This window comes from Octodon degus, unplaced genomic scaffold (genome assembly GCF_000260255.1).
Source record: "Octodon degus isolate 3935 unplaced genomic scaffold, OctDeg1.0 scaffold00037, whole genome shotgun sequence".
Lineage (NCBI taxonomy): Eukaryota > Metazoa > Chordata > Mammalia > Rodentia > Octodontidae > Octodon > Octodon degus.
In genome coordinates this window covers 1,541,144-1,562,980 of record NW_004524613.1, presented here as the reverse complement: position 1 = coordinate 1,562,980, position 21,837 = coordinate 1,541,144, and the positions used below count along the sequence as shown (strand labels likewise).

The following is a 21,837-nucleotide window of genomic DNA, read 5'->3' as shown; positions in this document are numbered from 1 at the left end:
TTTTTTTTTTTTTAACTGAGAAGGCCCTTGTACTTGCCAGGCAAGCATTCCTTCAACTGAGCTATCTCCAACAACTCCAATCTTATGCAAATTGGATTTTAGAACTCCTCCTGCTCCTAGCTGGCAAGATCCCCCATCCTCAGATCCCTGGAGGTTTGAAAACTCCCCAACCTCTCTGCCCCCAGGCAAGCATACTTACATACAAAGCAGTAATTATGTGGCTGAGCCCCAGACGGACAGGTACCTGCCCAAGGTCACCCAAGGGAAAAGGTCAGACCCAGACCCAGACCCAGACCCAGCTGTCCTCTCTGTGGCCTTTGAGCTCTTCCCATCACGTGGAGAACTGGAGGAAGGTTTGAATTTCCCCTGGACCTCCCCTCAGTCTCTGTGGGGCTCCTGAAATAGTGGGTCAGTGCGGGTCTGGGAGCCACACAGACCTGGCTTGCTCTGTGACCTTGGGCGTATTACATTCCCTTTCTGACCTTCCATTTTCTTGCCTGTAATCTGGGCAGAAATCTGTCCACAGCTCACAGGGCTGTGCTGAGGATCAAGTGGGAATGTGGAGAGATGAGGGCCACCTGTCAGCATTGGCCTCAGGGCTGTGGGCTCTCAAGCAGCCACCATCAGATGGCCTCCCTGTGTCCTAGAAGAACAGGTGGCACAAGCAGTGCACAAGAGGCCACAGGTATTTGAGCCTCAGGGCCTGGCTCTGAGCCACACCAACTTCCACCCTCCTTAGCTACCAGTGGCTCTTCTGCATCTGTCTCCAGGGATGGATGTGGCAACTCTTGGGGAGGTGAGAGGATTAGGGGAGGTGATGTAAGGGCTGATGTAAGGGAAACCCTATGCCTACTTGTGGGGACCAGCACTATAGCCTGGCCCCTGGAGCACCAAGCCCAGTCTGCGCTCTCAGCCTGGGGCACCCAAGATTCCTGTGAAACCCCTGGATGGCTCCAGAGCAGGGCTCCTGGAGGGGACACTGGCCCTGCTGCAACTCATGAGTGAACCAATCTCCTTTCCTGCATCCTGGCCCCATCATTCTTTGTTCTATTTCTATTATTAGCCCCATGTTTTCCCTTCAAACCAGCTCACTTAAAAACAAAAACTAGGGGCAGGGGAGATAGCTCAGTAGAATAAGCACAGGGTCCTGAGTTCAATCCCCAGTACTGCAAAAAAAAAAAAAAAGAAAGAAAGAAAGAAAAGAAAAAGGGGGCTGGGAGATGGCTCTTTTTCTTTTCCCTGGCAAGCTCAAGGGCCTGAGTTCAATCCCTGGTTACACACACACACACACACACACACACACACACACACACAAAGAAAAGAAAAGAAAAGAAAAGAAAAGAAAAAGAAAAAAAAACCTAACTTAACAAAACAAACTTACATGCCAGGGCTATAGCTCAGTGACACAAGCTCCTGCCTGGCAAGTGCAAGGTCCTGAGTTCAATTCCAGGTATAAAAAAACTAAAAACCTCTTAGATATATTTATTTAAGATGGAAATTTCAAACCACTAACCTCAAATGGAAAACTACAGTAAGATTAAATACAAGGAAGCTAAACAAAACAAGCTCACGCAACCCTCACTCAGTCCTGTTTCCAGGCGAAGGCTCAGAGCGAGGGCTGACCTCAGCTCCTCAGCATGGAGGCACTCTGAGCCTTGAAGCAGGTTAGGTAAAGGACGCTTTCACCCTGTGTCATTGGAGGGCCAATAAGGAAGTCAGCTAGGGGGTCAGTGCACCAGGACATGGTCCAGTGACCCGCCACCTAGGGTCTCAGGACCCTCAGACCTTCTGCAACCCCACCAGGACTGGACATAGAGCATTTTGGAAAATACTGGCCTAATCCAATTCTTTTTTTCCCTCCAGTTTTGGGGATTGAACTCAAAGATAAACAAGCTGGCCACTGCAGTGCACACATGTAATCCCAGCTACATGGGAAGCTAGGCAGAATCTCAAATCCCAGGCTAGCCTGGGCAGTAAAGAGACTCTTTCAAAACAAAAAATTAAAAGGTGTGTTTGTGTGTTGGTGCACGTCTGTAACCCCTGCACTCGGGAGGCTGAGGCAGGAGGATCATTGTGAATTTGACACAGTTTGGGCTACAAAGTGAGCTCAAGTCCAGCCTGAGCTGCACGTGGGATCCAGTCTCAAGAAAGAAAGAAAGAAAGAAAGAAAGAAAGAAAGAAAGAAAGAAAGAAAGAGAGAAAGAAAGAAAGAAAGAAACCAGAGATATAGCTCAGCAGCATAAGCACCTGCCTGGAAAGTGCAAGGTCCTGAGTTTGATCCCCGGTACCACAAAATTAAATAAATAAATAAATGAATAGGAGCAGGTGTGGTGGTGCATGCGAACAACCTCTGCCCCCTGGAGACTGAGAGAGCTTGGGCTATATACAGCAAGTTCAAGGCCAACTACTATATAGAGACACTTTGTAAATAAGTAAATAAGTAAATAGGGCTGGGAATGTAGCTCAGTAAGAGAGCATCTTTGGGTTTGATCCCCAGCCCCACCAAAGATAAGAGTGCAGTAGGAATTTAGCTAGGTCAGCCAGACAGGGCAAGGCTAGGGCAGGAAGACAGGGCGACTCCCCAGTAACTGTGCCCATAAGTCCATGTGCAAGCTGCTGGTTGTCAAGACTGTGGTGTAGGGGCTGGGGAGATGGCTCATTAGGATAAGCGCTTGACTGGCAAATGCAAGGATCTGAGTTCAATCACGGGTTCCGCAAAAAAAAAAAAAAAAAAAAACCTGAGGTGGAGGTGTCCAGGACCTTGTGGGCACTGGCTCAGCTCTCCCAGGTTCAAATCTCAAATATGCCAAGCTGGGCGATTTGAAGTGGGGCCTTCCTCTTGGTGCCTCAGGTCTATAGAATGGAGGTGACAGTGGTGACTTCACACTCCCTTCAGAGCCTAGCGTCCCCACCTCAGGCTTTTGCACTTAACTTTCTTCCACCCCCCTCTCACATTGATATACTGCTCACCCCTTCTTTTTTGCTCACTCTGTTTCCTCATTAAATCTTTTTTTTAAAGTTTTTTTTTAACATTTATTTAGTGTTTAGCCCACCAGGGGGCGAGGCTGGCTGGCATGTGGTGCTGGGGGATCGAACCGCGGTCCCTGTGCTTTGCCAAGCTTGTTCCAAGTAGGTACTTTAGACCACTGAGCCATCTCGCCAGCCCTCCTCATTAAATCTTGAATATTACCTTTCTGATGAGCCCTAGTGAAAACAGCCATCCTCAATCATGACAGAGAACCAATCTAGCCCCTGTATCTTCTCTTTCAATTCAAGAAAATACATGCTACCCTTACTATTTTTATAACCCTTTCACTTTTGTTTTGTTTTCTGCTTTTTGAGTCAGAGCCTCACCGTGCAGTTCCGGCTGGCCTTGAACTCACGGCGATCCAGCCTCAGCTTCCCAGTGCTGGTTTATAGACATGTGCAACCACGCCCAGGGACTCTGGTCTATCTTAAATGCTGCCAATTGTCTTCATAACACGCGCCCTCCCTGTTGATTTACATGCTTTGTCAAGGCAGGAATGGGCCAATCTGATCACCCCGATTGCCCACCACTTAGGCCAGGACATTAGCTCAGCACAGACGAAGTTATCAATCTCCAGCAAACCTGGCAACGCTGGCTTCAGACAGGTGATCTTCTGCCCCTCACCTCAGTGAGCATCTTTCACATGTCTCAGGGTCCCGTGTGGAGCCTAAGTTCGTCATCCCTCTCCAGCAGAGGAGGCACGGGAGAGCTCCCGGGACTCTGAGACTCAAGTCATCTAAACCCTGGGATTCTGGTCCCAGGTGTCCCGCACCGAGGAAGGGAAGGCGGCTTTAGAGGCGTATACTGCCTCCCTCTGGCCTTACCTGGCGAGTTCTGTTTTTAGTGAAGACATCATGAACGAAGAGATTTACAACGCGTTGAGGTAGCTCAGCAGACTAAGCGCCTGCTTAGGTAGGCGCAGGATTCGTGGTTTGATCTCTGCCACCACATGCCCCGCGAGCCCCGCCCCCAGGGAGGGTTGAGCCGGCCTAAACCCAGGCGTGGGGGCACAACGCCTGTAATCCCAGCACTGGAGAGGCTGAAAGCAGGAGGATCATCACAAGTCCCAGCTGCATAGCAAGACCGTGTACCAAAAAGATTTACAGGAAAGGTTCTGGGCCTTTGGGGACCCCGGTCTAGGGGCACCAGGGCCTCTTGCAGCTCCCACACCCTGTCTGAACCCCACCCTGTCAGCCTTCGCCTTATGCGCTCTATTTATTGAGTACCTAAACATTTTATCTGTGTGTAGTTATTTAATTCTCCCAGCGGGGCTGTGACGCAGGTACTGCAGTGAGTCCACTTCATAGGAAACCAGGCAATTGTAAGAGGCTTTGAAGAGGGGTGCATGCCTAGGTGGGGTGGTTCTGAGGTGCCTGAGCCCAGCCGGCAGGCTGCACAAGCGACCTTAGGCCCCAAGCGCTGCATCGATTCTCCTGAGCCCAGAGGTGCCAATTATGATTTTTTTTTTTTTTTTTTCCTATCAGGGTTCAAATTCAGGGAACACGCTCTCCCTTGGAGCTACCCAGTAAAGTCACCGTTTTCTTCTTTTCTCCAGTACCAACCTCAGAATAATGACGTTCCTACCATATCTTTTTGTTTGTTTGTTTTTTTGGTGGAACTGGGGATTAAACTCAGACCCTTGCACTTGCCAGGGAAGCTCTTGTTCTACTGAGCCATCTCCCTGGCCCCTCCTACCATATTTTGGGTAGGGAAACCGATGTTCAGATTTTTTATTTTCCCCCCAAAGAGACTGGGAGGGTCGCACTCTTTGTCTTGGGTTCCGCAGTAGGACCACAACCCCATAGGTGCCTGGGGCACTCCGGCAGGGGGCGGTGCTGGGCCCAGCCGGGCCCGGGCGGGGCGGGGCCCGGCTGGTGCAATCCCCCGCCTGCGGGCGTCAGACAGTAGCGGATTAGCTCAGGTTTACATCACCCCGCGGACTGGAGCCGGCGCCTAGCGCTCCCGGGTCACTCGCAGCCGAGCGCCGGCGGCTCAGCGCTGGTCCTCTGTTAGGCTTGGAGAGCGACGTCGGCCGCGACGTAGGGCAGCGTGTCCCTCGCAGGGCAGTGGGACGCCGAACAAGGTACCGGCCGGGGCAGAAGGAAGCCGGCTGGGCGCTTGGGCCGAGCTCCCTGTTCTAGGTGCTGTGGCTCGCGCGGGGCGCACCTTCGGGGCGCGACGGCCCAGTTCCAGAGCCGGGGAGCCAGCAGCAGAAGTGTGCGACAGTCACCCCGCGTGTGCGGTCCATTTCGCGGGACGTGGGGCGGAGCCAGGTGATAAGAATCGGGAACTGTAAGACTTCTGGGGGCACTACAGGGTCGCGCCGGATGTTTGTGGGGCTATCGGGAGCTCTGTGGCAGAGGCCAGGGTAAGGGGCTTGGGTGGTCTGGATCCCCGCGGACAGTGACGGCTGGGCACGTGGGCGCAAGTTGGGTTAGTAAGCGGGGACAGCGCAGGGACCCGGCCACTGAAGCACTGCACTGAGATTCTGAGCCCAGCTCCGCCCAGCTCGACCCGGGCCGCCTCCGCGCAGCCCTCTCCCAGCCCAGCTCTGCTCTCTGCACTCCGCACGATCTCTGACCCCAGACTCGGGGCTCGGCTGCGGCTGCGGCTGCGGCTGCGGAGGCGGAGAACGGTCCCAGGACCCGGCTGTAAGCGTGAGCGCGCTCCCCTTTTGCTTCTGGAAGGCCAAGTGTGTGACGCTTGAAGTGCTGATGTTTGTGCTAATCTCTGGGGCTTGGACAACGTGTTTTTGAGGCTGGTGCGCACACCTGTCTGCCCTTGACTGCAGAGCATATTTGGGTTCTCCTGCCCTCATCACCCTCTCCCAGCATGGCAGGGACAGCAGCAGCTGCTGCGTGGTAGGGACTGCCTCCCTTCTACAGTAGAGGTCCATGCTCACCCTTGTCCTGCTTGGAGTGGGGTGCAGTGCTCCCTGTTTTCAGTCTCCTGTACCAAATAAAAGAACACCTCTCCGTGAAGGTTGTACCATCGATGACCCTCTAGCAATATTGTTAGTGACTGCAGTGCTGTGTGGTACTCCACACCGTAATCCACTTTTCATGCTATCACCAGGACACATGTCTAAAATTAAACGTAACAATTTTCTTTTTCTCTGAATACTCCTTGGAGATCAGTCCCCATCAGTACCTAGAGAGCCAGCTGGTGCTTCTTTACTGCCATATAATATTCCACCCTGTCTTATCCAACTTTCTACTGCCAAACCCTTGGGTATATTCCCTGGCTTTTGCTTTTAGACACCAAGTTCTGATAAACAGCCTTTCACATATTTAAATTTTTGTGAGCAATTTAGCTGGAAACTGACTTTTTAGAAATGAGGCACTGGACAAGAGGTATACTTCTCATTGTAGCACACACTGCCAGATTGCCTTCATGAAGGCTATGCCAGGGTGCCCACCCAGCTGGGGAACACAGGGACCACTAAGCAGCCTCCCCTAGGGCCTTTCTCCCCTTCTCTGCAGATGCAAGCCACCCCTGTGCCTGCTCCTACTGGTGCCTCCAGGAAGAAGCGCATGGAGTCAGTGGCTGACTTGGACTCTGAGTGGCCCATTGAGAAACGAGCCCGAAATGGGCCCCAGCCCCAGCCAGTGCCCTGCCTGCAGTCCCTGGGCCCAGCTGCTTCTCCCCAGGCACCTGCTCTGGCCCCCACCTCCCGTGAGCTTGGGCCCTACATCCTCCTAGAGCCTGAGGAGGGTGGGCGGGCCTACCGGGCCCTGCACCGTCCTACGAGCAGGGAGTATACCTGCAAGGTAGGTGTGTGTGGGGATGGGGAGGGTGAGGGTGGGGGTGGAGGGCTGGGAGGGGTCGGTTTGGACTTGGAAGGCCCTCGGGTTCATTCATTCCTATGTTTACCAATGTCTCAGTTCTTTTTCTCTCATTGCTGGGACACAATTACCAACACCCAGAATTAAGTAAGGAAAGGTTTATTTAGCTCACAGTTTGTTGAGATTTCAGTCCATACTCAGCTGGGCCCCAAGGCAGAGGGCAGTTGTTGATGGCGGCAGAAAACAGCCGAACAGCAAGAGCAAAAAGGGAAGAGCGGTGGCAGTGGCAGCAGCAGAGACAGACCAAGCCTCTCCCTTCCTTGTACCGCATCCAGGCTACGCCCAGTGCAGGTGTAGCACTCACACCCATAATCCCAGCATTGGATATGAATTAATCACAACCTCTAGAAGTCCTCTGCATGCCTGCATGAGGCTTTGAGGGGACACCTAAACACAGACCTTAAAACTGAGAAGCAGTCAGTGAGCCCCTGGCTGGGCTCAGACCAGAGTGGTACAGCGGCACAGGAGCAGCACTAGGGCATTCACAGTGTGGATCCCACGGTGGAATAAACGCTGCACGGTGGAGCTTAGGGCTCAAGGAGCACAGAAGAGACATCTCATCAGCGTTCAGGGGTGTCAGCCAGGGTGGGGTAGAAGCCGGCCTGCCTGCTGTGTGAAGGGAGATCCAGGTACGAGAGCAGCAGCTGTGCAGGCTAGGGACAGGCATATGCCTTTCAGGGTGAAAAGGACCTGCTCTGGCCAGCATGGAGAGGGCTTGTAGAAACAGCCTGTGAAGAGGGAAAGCACTGGGAGGAGCCTATAATCTCAGCAGTCTCAGAGGCTGGGGCAGAAGCCTGGGCAATTTAGCAATCCCCAGTAGCAAAAAAAAAAAAAAAAAAGAAGGTGACTGCATTGTCTACAAGGCCACCTGGGGTCCCTGCCCCGCTGGACTTACACAGCTCCCCCTCTCCCCACAGGTGTATCCTGCCTGTGAAGACTGGGCAGTGCTGGAGCCCTACTCGAGGCTGCCGCCTCACCAGAATGTGGCTCGACCCAAGGAGGTCCTGTTGGGGCCTGAGCGCCTCTGTGCCTTTTTCCCTCGGACTCACGGGGACTTGCACAGCCTGGTGCGCAGCCGCCGCCGGATCCCGGAGCCCGAGGCTGCCTTGCTTTTCCGGCAGATGGCCTCTGCCCTGGCGCACTGCCACCGGCATGGCCTGGTCCTGCGTGATCTCAAGCTGTGTCGCTTCGTCTTCACCAACTGTGAGAGGTGAGAGTGGCCACATACATACACCCAAGGGCTATGACACAATGGGACAACTGAGGCCCAGGGAACACAGTAACTTCAGCAAGATGGAGAAACCTGTGCTAGAGGGTGTTGCTCAGTCGTAGAGCACACGGGAGCCCTTGGGTTCCACAGATAGCACCAAGCATTCTTTTAAAAAGTCAGGGGATAGGGGGCTGGGGAGATGGCTCAGTGGAATAAGTGCTTCCCTGGCAAGCGCAAGGGCCTGAGTTCAATCCCTAGTTCCACCAAAAAAAAAAGTGAGTGGATGGCAAGATAGGCCAGTGGCCTGAAGCGCCTGCTTAGGCAAGCGCAGGGACAGTGGTTTGATCCCTGGCACCACATGCTGCCAGCTCTGCCTCCAGGGCTGCACAGAGTCTAGTTGGTCGTAGCAGCCTACATTTGTAATCAATTCCAGCACTCAGGAGGCTGAAAATATGAGGATCATTATGAGTCCGAGCTGCATAGTAGGACCCTGTACCAAGCAAATACATTAAAAAAAAAAAAAAAAAAAAGTAAGACTCCTAGCCTCACACCCACTCCTTAGTTCCCTGGGAAAAGTCAGAGAGAGCACTTGCCCAGCCAGCTCCAGATCCTGGGCTGCATCCCAGTGCGGGGAGAGGGCGCAGGGTGCAAGGGGAGGTCCTCAGTTTATCCCAGTAGGAGAGGCAGGAGCTTGAGAGTTCCTCAGAGTGACTTTACCTTGACCACTGGGAAAAGAGGAACCTGCTAGGTTTCCACAATGGGCAAAGCGCCTCCTGTAACTTGTGACTAATGAGTGCCTTGGGGGCTTTGTATATCATCAAACTTTTCAGCCACTAATTTTCACAGCTATCAGTCATGCCTGGAGCAGTTGGCACTGTGATGTTTGCCTAAGGCTGATTTTTCTGTTTCCTTCTTTTTTTTTTTTTTTTGTCAAAACAAACATGCCTTTGACTAAGAAGTAGATTGGTACTAGGGATCCAACCTAGGGATGACTTTTAAATTGGTATATAACTTCAAACAGATTTCTTCATTTTTTATTTTGTTTTATTCTTTATTTTTGAGATGGTCTTATAAATTTCAGGCTGGCCTTAAACTCACTATGTAACCCAGGCGGACCTTGAACTCCAACAATCCTCCTGCTTCAGTCTCCCAAATTCAGGCTTATAGGCCCTCACCATCATGCTCAGCTCAAACAGATTTCTTTATTTTATTTTATTTATTTATTTATTTATTTATTTATTTATTTATTTATTTATTTATGTGTGTGGCCAACCCAGCCCACCAGGGGGTGGGGCTGGCTGGCATGTGGAACTGGGAGATTGAACCGCCGTCCCTGTGCTTTAGCTTGTTCTAAGTAGGTGCTCTAGACCACCGAGCCATCTCACCAGCCCCCTCAAACAGATTTCATACTTGGGGCAGTCATAGCTGCTCCAGACCTTCTGGAGGAAAATACCCAGCCTCTTCTCAGAGAACTAGGCAGAAGGGGGATGGATGGCTGAGCCAGGCCAACCAGACCTGGGTTTAAATTCTGATTGTCTTCTTGCCTGCTTTCTGGCCTTGAGCATGGCTTCTGACCCCACTCTCAGCTCCCTCCCAGGCTGGAGTCCGGGATGGGTCCAGCCAGAGCCCAGCAGGTGCCCAGGAAGCATCGCTCTGGGGCAGATGAGCGGCCCTTGCAGAGCAATTGTTATTAATGTGACCTGGAGTGTTCTGCTGGCGGTGTTTAGGGAAGAGGCTCTCAGACTGGGACTTGGCTGGGCTAGAGCCTGCACCTGGGGTCCCTGAGGCTGTGGGTTCCATTCCCGGCTCTGCAAAGCACAAAGTAAAGGGGAAGTTGCAGATGATAGGCGTTTCCTCTCCCTCTGTTTTTGTTTTGCTTTGGTTTTGGTCCTGCATGCATATTTGTGGGGGTTTTGTTTGTTTTTTTTCCTCGGAACTGAGGATTGAACTCAGGCCCTTGCGCTTGCCAGGCAAGTGCTTATTCTACTGAACTATCTCCCCGGCCCCCATATTTGTGTTTTGAGCGGAAATTGTTGCCAATATTTTAAAAACTGGGGCCTTTAAAAAAATAAAATAAAATATGGGGAAAATTAAGTTAAAATATGGGCTGAGAGAGGTGGCATATGCATGCCACTCAGGGGTCTGAGGCAGGAGGACATGCTCAAGTTTGAGGCCAGCCTGGGCTAAACAGTGAACTCAAAGACAGCCTGAACTATGTGTGAGACTCTGTCTCTAAATAAATAAATAAATAAATAAAATTTTAAAATTTAAAATGTAATTTCTGAGGCCAGAGATATAGCCCAGTTGCTCAAGGGGATATATAGCTCAAGGTTCTGAGTTTGATTCCTAGTACCAAAAAAAAAAAAAAAAAAAGATTTCTGGGGCTGGTATTGTGGCTTGGTGGTAGAGTACTTGCCTAGCATACATGAGGCCCCCAATACCACAGAATATTTTCAAAATAATAAAAATCAATATGATTTTGGAGGGCTGGAGATGTAGCTCAGTAACACAGTACCTGCCCAGTGTGCTCACCCAGTATCACCCATGGGAAGAGGGTGGGGCTAGGGAAGGGTGAGAAGGGTAGCACCATGGAGTCTCCCTCCAGGGTACACAGAGTGAGCCATGAAGGTGACCAGCCCAGAGCATGGGACACTCAGACATTCCTGGCTCTCGGTGCTGTTACTCATGCCCCTTCAGGGCAGGGCTTGTGCTGTGACGCCTGGCTCATTTGTTTCTCTCCCTTTATACCCCCTCCCCTGATTTTTGCTCTAGTCTAAGAGAAGCTCAGCCACTCAGCCGCCCTTCAAGGGACTTAGGTTATGTGTTCTTTTTTTTTCTTTTTGTTTGTGAGGTAAGGTCTCGCTATAGAGTTCAGGCTGGCCTTTAGCTCACTTTGTTGCCCACAAGGATCCTTGTGCCTTAGCCTCAGTGCTGGGATTATAAGTGTGCGCCACCACACCTGGCTCCGGGTTACGTATTCTTTAAATCTTAGTGTCATTATAGATCTATTTGCTCTGTGAGCTAGAGAAACACTTTTTTCCTCTCTGAGCCGGGGCTTTCTGTTGGAAAGACAGCTCCATAGTCCAGCCTCCCAGGGCTGGCTCCTGCTGTCCAGTGCCAGTACCCACTGGAACTGAGTGCCACTGAGGGTGATAGTGCAGGCTGGTGGCATGGGGGTTCCAGTAGGATCTGACCCCCCTTCCCCTGCCCAGGACAAAGCTGGTGCTGGAGAACCTGGAAGACGCCTGTGTCCTGACGGGACCTGATGACCAGCTGTGGGACAAGCAGGCTTGTCCAGCCTACGTGGGACCTGAGATCCTCAGCTCGAGGGCATCCTACTCTGGCAAGGCAGCAGACATCTGGAGCCTGGGCGTGGCTCTCTTCACCATGCTGGCTGGCCACTACCCCTTCCAGGACTCAGAGCCCACCCTACTCTTTGGCAAAATCCGGCGCGGTGCCTTTGAGCTGCCTGCTGGCCTCTCAGCCCCGGCCCGCTGCCTTGTGCGCTGCCTTCTCCGGCGGGAGCCAGCTGAAAGGCTCACGGCCTCAGGTATCCTGCTGCACCCCTGGCTGCAGGAGGACCCAGTCCCCTTAGCCCTGTCCCGATCCCATCTTAGGGACACTGACCAGGTAGTCCCTGATGGGCTGGGTCTGGAGGAGGCCGAGGGGGAGAAGGGTGGCAGGGAGGTGGGTCTGTATAGCTAGGCCGCTCTGTTAGAAGCCCAGCCATGAACCATGGGCTGAGTTTGTGGTCTCCATCCTTTCTCCTGCCTTGTTCTATTGAGCCCAACCTCAGCTGCCTTCTGGAAGGAAAAAGTGTGGGCACACTTGTGCTGTTTCTTTTTTTTGTTCCTCGAATGGCTTCAGGGCACTTTTGGCCAGCGGGAGAGTTGTGAGGTTCGAACTCCAGCAACCTGAGGCTGAGAGCTTTGTGGAAGCAGCCACACTTAAAGGCCTGAGCTAGGGCCATGCCCCCTGAGCTAGGGCCATGCCCCCACTTGTGCTGTTTCATACACGTCATGCTGGTGTGCACACCGTGTGCCCTTTTCCAGGTGCTTGCTACACAGCAGTGAGTAAAGGAGATATATTCTCTACTCTAGAGCTATACCCATGGGCCAGTCCGCCTGGGCACACTCAGTACCAGGGTTGCCCTCCACTTGGGCTGGTGCCAAGACACTGCCCACAGGACAGTTCCTATCTCCCAAAACCTAGCTGCCTTGGTACCTTGAACCTGGGAGAGAAAGGGAAGCAAGCATCTTTGTACCAAAGGTGCCTGGCCTTGCCCAGAACCCAGATGGGCTGGGTGGAAGCCAGGCAGGCTAGGCATTGTACACTGGCAGCTCTGACCTCCAGAGTGATGGAGAAATTCTCTCTGTCTCTCTCTGTCTCTCTCTCTCTCTGTCTCTCTCTCTCTCTCTCAATTTCTTTTACTCTTTTTTAATTTAATTTTTTTTAGACAAGAATCTTGCTCTATGTAGTTCACACTGGCATTGAACTCATTTTGTAGCCTAATCTGGCCTTGAATTCACAACAGCCCTTCTGCCTCAGCCTCCTGAGTGCTGGGATTAGGCCACTGTGCTTGGCTTGATTGGTTCTCCTTGCAGCTGAGGCAAGGGTTTGGGCTGGAGAACCAAGCATCCCACCTGAGGCTGCTTCCTGTCCGACAGCCATGGCCTGGAGTGAGGATCCTAGCCTCCTTCAGAGGCTGCTGCCTCTGCTTGGAGCACCACAGTTGGGAGGTTAGATTAGCAGAGTCTGCTGGTCTGGAAGCAGTGAAGCCCCCTGTTCTGTGAACATTCAGGGTCCAGAACTGTAGTTAGCACTATGTGTTTTGGACTGTGAGTATATAATTTCATCTTGTGCCTAATAAAGGAGAGTTATGAGATAACCTTTCTTCATGAGATTTCTTCTGCCCTCTCCCACATTCTCTTACCCTGCACCTTTTTTCCACTTCAATACAGTAAAGGCTATTTAGTCTGAACCCCAGATGAGTGGTTTGTGAGCACAGACTCCCTATAGCCCTGGCGTCTTCCTGCACTCTCTTTCTTCTGTAGGCAGCAGCATCGCAGATGGGGGCCCTTCTGAGTCAAAGTGGCTAAAGCAAGGGCTGGGTGTGCAGCTCCATGATAAAGTGTCTAGTGTAGAGTGGGCTGGGGAGATAGCTCAGCGGCTTAAGTACCTGCCTGGCAAATGCAAGGTCCTGAGTTCGATCCCTGGTACTGCAAAAAAGAAGAAAAAAGAAAAAGAATTCCCTATTCCCTGTAGTGTGTGTGAGGCCCTGGATTTAGTACCTATACTGGAAAAAAGAAAAAAACAAAAAAACAAAAAAAAAAACAGTGACAGAAGCAGAAAAAAATATATATTTTACAGGAAACAATGAATGGTGTGGACATCAGGGCTGGTAGCTTCCAAGCTGTTGACTAGGATACCAGCTGTCCTGTCTCCTGACCTTTGCTCAGTTGTCCCTGGAGATAGCTGGCACAAGGGCCTTAACAGTCGCATATGTCACAGGAAAAAGGAAGGTGGCATTGTACTACTCAGAAACCACTCTGCAGTCAGACTGCCCTAAGTTTAATCCTGACTTCAAGTTAGGTGTGGTGGCACATGCCTGTACCTTAGGCTTCTACAAGGCTGAGGCAGGAGGATCAAAAGTTGGGAGTCCAGAATGAGTAATGTAGTACTCAGACTTTGTCTCAAAAATAAAAGACTGGCAGGCATTGGGAGTTCGATCCCTGGGCCTGCCGTGCCAGCCCCACTTCAGGGGTGCACTGAGCCGGCGATTGAGACTAGGCATGGTGGAGTGCACCTGTAATCTCAGCGCTTGGGAGGCTGTAAACAGGAGGATCACTATGAGTCAGATCTATGCAATGAGACCCTGTACACCATGTCAAAAAAAAATATATAATATATATATAATAAATAGGCCAGGGAGATGGTTCAGTAGAATCAGTGCTTGCCTGGCAAGTGCATGGGCCTGAGTTCAATCCCTGGTTCTGCCAAATAAATAAATAAATAAATAAATAAATAAATAAATAAATAGCTGATTAAGTTCAGCCCTTTGTGCTATACACACACGCGCGTGCGCGTGCGCGCACGCACGCAATCCTGGCTCCAGTATGATCCTGGTTGTAGCATTAACTTGCTGTTTGATACTCTGCCAGCTTCTTAGCTACTCTGTGCCATCAGAGTCTGCTTGTCTAAAATGGGTAAGTGGGGCTGGTGAGATGGATCAGTGGTCTAAAGCACCTACTTAGAAAGCTTAGCAAAGCACAGGGACCGCGGTTCAATCCCCCAGCACCACATGCCAGCCAGCCCCTCCCCCTGGTGGGCTGAGCTGGCCACACAGACACACACAAATAAATAAAATTTAAAAAAAAATTAAAAAAAATAAAGTGGGTAAGTAATAGTACCTGCTTCATAAGACTTAAATGAGTTGTTTAATATAGAGCCTTCCCCTATAACTTTCTTGGCCTGGGACGTTTTCCAGAAAGTACCCCTAACTTTCCCACATACCCTATTAGCCACCATGGGCCACGTGCCACTCCCAGTGCAATCAAGCAGGGGAACTTGCTTGTGCTGGGTAGTCCTCCTGTCTCCCCCCAGTAGGCAGAGCCACCATTCCATGTGGTTCCAAAAGGCAGCAGGACAGGATAAGTTCCAGTCAGAGCTGTGCTGTGTCAAACACATTTACAAATGTCCTTTTTGCCAAAGCATGTCACATAGCCAGCCTCATCTAGCAGGCAGGAAAATAGTTTCTCTCTTGTTGGTTTTTGGTTTTGTTTCTAAGATGAGTTCTCCTATGTAGTCTGGGCTGGCCTGGAACTTCCTATGTCATTGTGTCAACTTGAGAAGTTTAGAAGTTTAAGTGACTGAGCAGGGAGCCAGGGTTCTTACTCTGTAAACATCCTCATCCTGTGCAAGAGGGGGGGCAGGGAGATTTTGTGAATGCTGCACCCCCACGCCAGGGGAGCCTGCTTATAATGTAAGGAGGGGAGAGAGGCTGGGTAGAAGCTATAGCTGCTGCCCCTCGCTTTGCTCTTTGCTGTTTTCTGCCACTAAGGACGGCTGTGTGCTACTCAGCCTTGGAGCCAGCCAAGTATGGGCTGAACCCTGCACTGACCTTTCCTTTCTTAATTTTGGGTGTTGGGTATTTTATCCCAGCAATGACTGAAAAGTAAGCGATATAGTATTCCAGGCTTGTCTGGAATGCACAATGATCCTTCAGTCTTGTCCTCCAGAGTGCTGCGATCATAGACCTCCGCCACCACATAGACTTTTTCAAAATACATATATGGGTTTGGGGCACTTCTCAGTGGTGGAACACCTGCTCGGCATTTACAGGGCCTTGGGTTCCATCTTCAATATCTATATCTATATACATAGATATATAGATATATATTTTTACCTAATCAAATGACCCTTGTGTACCTAAACTGGCCCTGAAGTTCCTGGGAAAAGTGCTTGGTGCTCTGGGCCTCAGCTGTTGCCCCTCTCTCCATAGCTCGGCGCTGCCCAGGCTTTGTGGCAGAGCTGGAGATTCTTCTGGCCTTGGCAGAGTGGCCTGCCCTGTCTTGTGCTGCTGCTGCCATCCCAGGGGCAGGTGGTTGGTGTCTCCATCTCTCCCTGGGTGTTTGTTTCAAAGGCAGATCCCTGACCCTTCCTCGACCTGGTCAGAGCATCGGGCACCCTGCATCTTCACACAAGAGAACCTCAAAGTTTCTCAGGGACTCAAATCTTGTTTCTGCTTTGTGGAGTTTGACCCCAAGTTAGTGTGAAGTGGGTACTTAGCCTAAGTGCCTGGGAAGCCGGGACAGGCCCCTGGGTATGGGAATTCATCCTCGCAGCAGCCGGCTTCCCGGAGGAAAGAGCACAGCCTCACCCTCTGATTCTCTTACCTCTTACCTGACTTTTTTTTTTTTTTTTTAAGACAAGTCCTCACTGTGTAGTGCAGCTTGGCCTTGAACTCATTATGCAGCCCAGGCTGGCCTCACACTCTCAGTGGTCTTCCTGCCTCAGCCTCCCAAGTGCTGGGATTATAGGAGTGTGCCAGAGCCTGGCTTTCTCACTTAAGTTTCTGGTTCTTCATAGCACTTAGTGCCAGCAGGTGGGGCATTGCATATTTGTGTTTGAGGAAATTTCCGAGGGCCAGGGAATCCCAGAGTTGTTCCTGTCTCCCCAGGTCCTAGAATAGTACCTTGTACACAGGGATGCTCAATAAACTTTCACAGATGGATTGAATGAAATTGGTAGTTGGGCAGAGCTTGTTTGCCTAGTGTGAAAACAGTACCTTCATCAGGGATGGCTAGTGTTTACTGAACTCACAGCACGTGGTAAGCATGACCACACTTGCCACTCAGTCGCCTGCCTCCAGCATGACCCCCAGCAGTCTCCCCAGGCAATATCCATGCCCAGGGCAGGGAGGTTCCCCCCAGTTGGGTTGACCAGCATGACTCACTGGGTGAAAATGACAGAGTGTGTCTTTTAAAGCTAGCCATATAGTGTATTACAGCTTCTACATTGTGCTCCAGGCTGCCTTGCACTGGGGACAGCCACCATGGACAGCTGCCATGGGGTGAAAGGCACCCTGTGGAGCCCTGTGTCCAAGAGACAAGGAGCTGAGGCATCCTTGAAAACACTCAGCAGCCAAAAGGTGTGTAAGCAGGGGGCAGCCTTTTGGGGAGGACAAGGTCCACATGCTGACTGCAGCCCTGGGGAGACCCTGAGCCAGAATTGCCGAGGAAGCTGCACCTCAGTTCTCAGCCCATGGAGCTAGGTTTTTTTCCTTTTGTGGTATTGGGGGTTGAACTCAGGACCCCGTGCTTGCCAGGCAGGCGCTTATGCTGCTGAGCTATATCCCCAGTCCCTAGCCAAGATCTTGTGTATTCACTATTGTTTTAGGCAGCTAGTTTTGGGGTAATTTGCTATGTGTCTGGAGCAGCTGAGCTATTGATTGTCACATATACAGAGCCAAGAGCATGGAGAGGCCAAGGGCATGGAGCACCCCAGGGGAACAGATAAGCCACCCCACCCCACCCCACGTGGGACTGTGAGCTAGTGGTTAGGCAAAGGGGTTGGTTACACTTTAACTTGCTAAATGTATAAATAAAGGACCTGCGATGGTTGAACAGTTCCTTCTCCTCCCACTGGGAGAGAGCGCCACCTGACTTCAGCTTTGTGTATATGGCCTCTGATCTTTATTTTTTCCATCCTCTCACCATCTATCCCCAACTTTGAGAACTGCACTGGAGGCAACAATTACAGATCTATAACTGATCATTTGTACAGATCCTCACAATAGTCTATGACAGAGGGCCCATCACAGCTGCCCTTTTATTGAGGAAGATCCTACTCCTCACTCCTCGAGAGGAAGTGTGTCCAAGCCGAATGCCAGCTCAGCTCCTGGAGTTACCTGCAGAAGCGCTCCTGAAGAGGAGCTAAGGCCAGAGAAGCTGAAAGAACACATCAGTCCCAGCACAACTTGTGCCTCAGGGCTGACAGACCTCCAGGGTCTGCAGGAAAAACAAGGCCAAAGAGACAGGCACATTCAGAGTCCGCATATCCATACTTCCTGACTCAGATTATAATACAAAAATGTTTACTGTTTCAGTAAATTATGAGCTAGAAACTTATTGTGAAAGTACAGGAAATTATATTAAATGATATTGGATTTGAAGATAATTCATCAGGTTTTTTTGTTTTGGTACTGGGAATTGAACTCAGAACCTTGCAATTGCCAGGCAAACGCTTATTCTACTGAGCCATCTCCCAGGATCTTGCTGTGTAGTTCAGGCTGGCCTGGATTCACCATGTAGGTTGGGCTGCCCTCAAACTTTTGGCCCTCCTTCTGCCTCAGTCATCTTGTGTGACTTTGAGATTGCTTTTTTTTTTTTTTTTTTTTTTTTTTGCTTTTTGTTTTTGTTTTTGGCAGAACTGGGGATTGAACTCAGGACCTTGCACTTGCCAAGGAAGCAGTTGTTCCACTGAGCTGTCTCCCCAGCCCCTGAGGTTTCATTCTTGATAAATACTTTTACTGAATGTTGCTTGTTTTTCAGACCTTTGAAAAAGGCATTTACTCCATCTGGCTTTCTTTCTTTCTTTTTTTTTTTTTTTTGCAGAATTGGAGATTGAACTCAGGCCCTTATGCTTGCCAGGCAAGCGCTTATTCTACTGAGCTATCTATCTGGCCCTCTACCATCCAGCTTTCACGTGACTGTTGAACATAAGTTGTTGCTCTCTTTTTTGTTTGCTTGTCTATTTGCTTTTACTTAACTGGGGATTGAACCCAGGGACTTCACAAGGAACCAGGAGGATTTTTTTTTTTTTTTTTTTTTTTTTTTTTTTGTGGCCTGAAGATGCCTTGAGGGCATTTCTGGCTTCCTGTGAAAAACTGGGTTCAAACCAGAGCATCTTGAGCCTCACTGCTTTGTTTAAGCAGGCACTTAAACCACTGAGGTAATGGGCAGGCCCCCTCACAGGGAACCAGATCCTCAGAGTTTTATTTTATTTTAAATGAGTTGCTAAATTGTACAGGATGGGCTCAAGCTTGCAATACTCTTGCCTCAGCTTCCCAGAGTGTTTAGATGACAGGCATGTATCACTACGCATGGCCAGCGTTTTTGAATTTTTGACTTTTTTTTGCTGGGCTCAGCTCACCCTGGGGTGGGGCTGGCACAGCATGTGGTGAGGGATTGAACCTTGATCCCCTGTGGCTGCCTAAGCTTGCCTAAGTAACTGTTTTAGACCGCTGAGCTATCTTGCAGCCCCAGTTTTTGAATATTTGGTTATGTATTTATTTGTTTTAAAAGGTCTGACAGAAGCCAGGCATGGTGGTGCATACCTGAAACCCCAGCACTCAGGAACTGAGGCTGAAGGATTGCGGAGAGTTCAAGGCTAGCCTGCAGCACTTAGCGAGATACCGACTCAAAAAGCAAACCCAGAGCTGGCCAGATAGATCAATGGACTAAAGTGCCTGTTTAGGCCAAGCCGAGCACATCGGCCCGGCCAGGGTTAATCCCTTGGTTGCGGTGACGGCCCCGCCCCTGGGGCGCGCTGAGACCTGTAATCCCAGGCTTGGGAGGCTGAAAACAGGAGAATTGCTACAAATTGGATCCATGTAGTGAGACCCTGTAGACCCCGTCCTAAACTCATTAAAAAAAAAAAAAAGAAAGAAAGAAAGAAAGAAAAAAAAAAAAGAAATGAAATCTCTGGTCTTTCAGAGGTGAAGCATGTCTATTACAGTACTCTGGGAGACTGAGACAAAAGAATAAAAAATATATACCCAGCCTGGCTACAGAGTGAGGCTCTATAAAAAACTAAGACTGTCTCACCAGAATAGTTCCCCATGGAAAATTCAGAAACAGCAGCTCCCAAACTCAGCTGACTTATTCCAGGCACTGGCTCCCCTCGGGTGAGGCAGGTGAGGCTTGGGGGAGGTGGGGGGCTGGTCAGAGACAAACGCTGAGGTTGGGGAGCAAATGGCAAGCTTCAAGGAAGACTGGCTTTTACTAGGTGCGAGTATTTCAGTTGGGGTGACATGGGTTTGATTTTATTGTTTATTTATTGCACTGGGGATTCAACTCAGGGACTTCAAATTGAGCTACAGCTCCAGTCTTTATTTGGAGACACAGTCACACTGTAGCTCAGGCTGTGCTTGAAGTTTAGACCTCCTGCTTCAGCTTCACCACCACGACCCGCACTTGTAACACGACACTCTGGAAGCTCCCCTAAAATGTCCTGGGAAAGAAGGGTACTAAAGAGAAGCAAAGAACCCAAAAAGGAGGCTGGTTCCAGGCCCTAAACGATGAAGAAGTGATGCAGGCGAAAGCAGATGTGGCGGAAGTGACAACTGGGGATCTGCTCTGCAGGAAGGGCCCACAGAATCGATCTGCGGGATCAGTGAAAGAAAAATAGGGGCAGGAGGCTGAAGAATGTAAAAAGTTTCCAGCCTTCACCCAGGGAGTAGAGACTTCATCAAAGGATAAAGAAACAGCGAGGACGGTCGCCTAGGAGCAGCTTTCGGCCTGGTCCTGGGCAGTTCCCAAAGTCCAGGCCCCGTCCTGTGGCCCCCCCAGGCCCCGCCCGCCCCAGGCCCCGCCCCTCGATGTCAGGACCCTTTTCCCTCTAGGCCCCGCCCCTCCCACCGTGGCGGGGCGCGGAGCGGCGCGGCGGGTGACCCGTGGTTCGGGTGTCTGCTCAGTTCCGGGTCGGGTCGCCCAGGACCGCCGGGACTCCGCGGCGGGGCGGGGGCGCCAGGAGCAGTTCGGCGCTTGCGGCCGCCGCTTGTGGGCCGCGCGGGGAGCCCCGGATGAGCGGACGGTGTTCCGGCCCCCTCGAGTCCCACTTCCGGAGGTGCCACTTTCACTTTCTCTTCCGCCCAGGCGGCCTTCCTTGGGCTTCTGGATGACAGGGTCGTCCCGTGAACGCCGAGCGTGGGGCTGATATCTGGGTACAGCGGGCGGCCGAGTCATGTGAGGGACCCTCCCCGGGGCTCCGCCGGCCCTTCCCGTTCCCTCCAGTGGCCTGGGCCGGGCCCCTGGACCCTGAAGCGCGGGACTGATCCGCCTCTCTCCCAGGTGACGGGACAGTGCGCTTCCCAGAGCCGCGGCCCTCGGGGGGATGGGCGCAGCCAGGCCGGATGGACGAGAAGACCAAGAAAGGTGGGCGCCGCTGGAGGGGTGGGCTTCGGGAGAGGGTGACCCTGCAGGACCCACCTCTCCTCGTTTCCTTCCCGCTGCCCAGTTTCCTCCCCATGGACTCTGAGGCCTTGGGTCAGCTCTGGGCTGAGGTGGGTGGGGATCCCATGGAAGACGCTGGCGTAGAGTCGCCTGATTGTGGGAGAAAGACTTGGTGGACCCCGAGTGTCCTGGGCCGTCTCCCTTCCTGGCTGGCGCCATGTAGAGCGCCGTGATGCTGATTCTGGGAGCCCTCCCTGCACCCCTCTGTTCTTAGAAGCAATCCCAGAGACCAGCTCTTTCTTGCCCCAGGCCTTGGCCCTCACTCCGAACTCACCTGGCAGACTCTTCCCTCTGGTCTTGGCAGGTCCTGCTGTGCCACCTTCAGGGCTCTGCTGCAGGGTTGCCTCAGGTGGCGGGTCCTCCCTCATCTCCTCACCCTGTTTATTGTTTTGCAGCGTGGACCACAGTCTGACTTGCCCACTTCTTGTCAGACTTGTTCCTTCCTGCCTCTTGGCAGGATTGGGCTGACTGGGAGGAGAGGGACCCTTGTTTATCTGAATCAGTTAGATCCCAGATCCTGGGGCAGTGAGTGGCATACAGTAAATGCTTGTCAGAAATGAATGGACCTATGGGAGACCGAGAGTAAAGAAAAATGGAACCTGAAGAGAATAGGCCGGGGAGGAGCGGGTATATCAGAGCTGGCCTCCCTCCCAGGGAGAGGCTTTTCCATGGGGTATGGAGGGATTTGTGGGTATTCAGAGGGAGACTAAGCAGTGTGCAAGTAGGAGAGATCGCCTCCTCCCAGACCTTTGCACCTTAGCGCCTAGAGTCCGCTTGGTCTAACCCCTCGCCTTGCCACTTTCAGCAGAGGAGATGGTCCTGAGCCTCACCCGGGCGGTGGTGGGCGGGGATGAGCAAGCAGCTGTGAAATGTGCCACCTGGCTGGCACAGCAGCGGGTGTCCCTGAGTGTGTGTCTGAAGCCGGAGGTCCCCCCGACGCGGGACATCAGGTGAGAGGTGCAGGGCCCAGGCTGGAGGGTTTCTGTATGCCGGCTTGTTTTGCTTTTTTTTTTTTTTTTT

General features: G+C 51.5%; 2 protein-coding genes across 8 annotated transcripts in view; both read left to right on the top strand.

Annotated features, from left to right (window-relative positions):
* Trib3 (tribbles pseudokinase 3) overlaps positions 1–11,910 on the top strand; it is a 20,250-nt gene extending 8,340 nt beyond the window's left edge. The window contains exons 1-4 of one of the 3 annotated variants that reach the window (XM_004630954.2): positions 4,945–5,111; positions 6,511–6,798; positions 7,791–8,083; positions 11,296–11,910. In XM_004630954.2, coding sequence (XP_004631011.1) covers positions 6,511–6,798; positions 7,791–8,083; positions 11,296–11,788 — 1,074 coding nt within the window. In that variant the 5' untranslated portion in view covers positions 4,945–5,111 and the 3' untranslated portion in view covers positions 11,789–11,910. Of the gene's footprint in view, positions 1–4,944; positions 5,112–5,131; positions 5,397–6,510; positions 6,799–7,790; positions 8,084–11,295 lie in introns of those variants that run through there. The other 2 variants (XM_023714937.1, XM_023714936.1) reach the window with 2 other exon arrangements.
* An 8,256-nt stretch (positions 11,911–20,166) lies between these two features.
* The window catches only part of Rbck1 (RANBP2-type and C3HC4-type zinc finger containing 1), an 18,598-nt gene continuing 16,927 nt past the window's right edge, over positions 20,167–21,837 (top strand). The window contains exons 1-3 of one of the 5 annotated variants that reach the window (XM_023714749.1): positions 20,173–20,251; positions 20,656–20,739; positions 21,623–21,767. In XM_023714749.1, the coding sequence (XP_023570517.1) occupies positions 20,718–20,739; positions 21,623–21,767 (167 nt within the window). In that variant the 5' untranslated portion in view covers positions 20,173–20,251; positions 20,656–20,717. Of the gene's footprint in view, positions 20,252–20,277; positions 20,529–20,655; positions 20,740–21,622; positions 21,768–21,837 lie in introns of those variants that run through there. The other 4 variants (XM_023714750.1, XM_004630770.2, XM_023714751.1 and 1 more) reach the window with 4 other exon arrangements.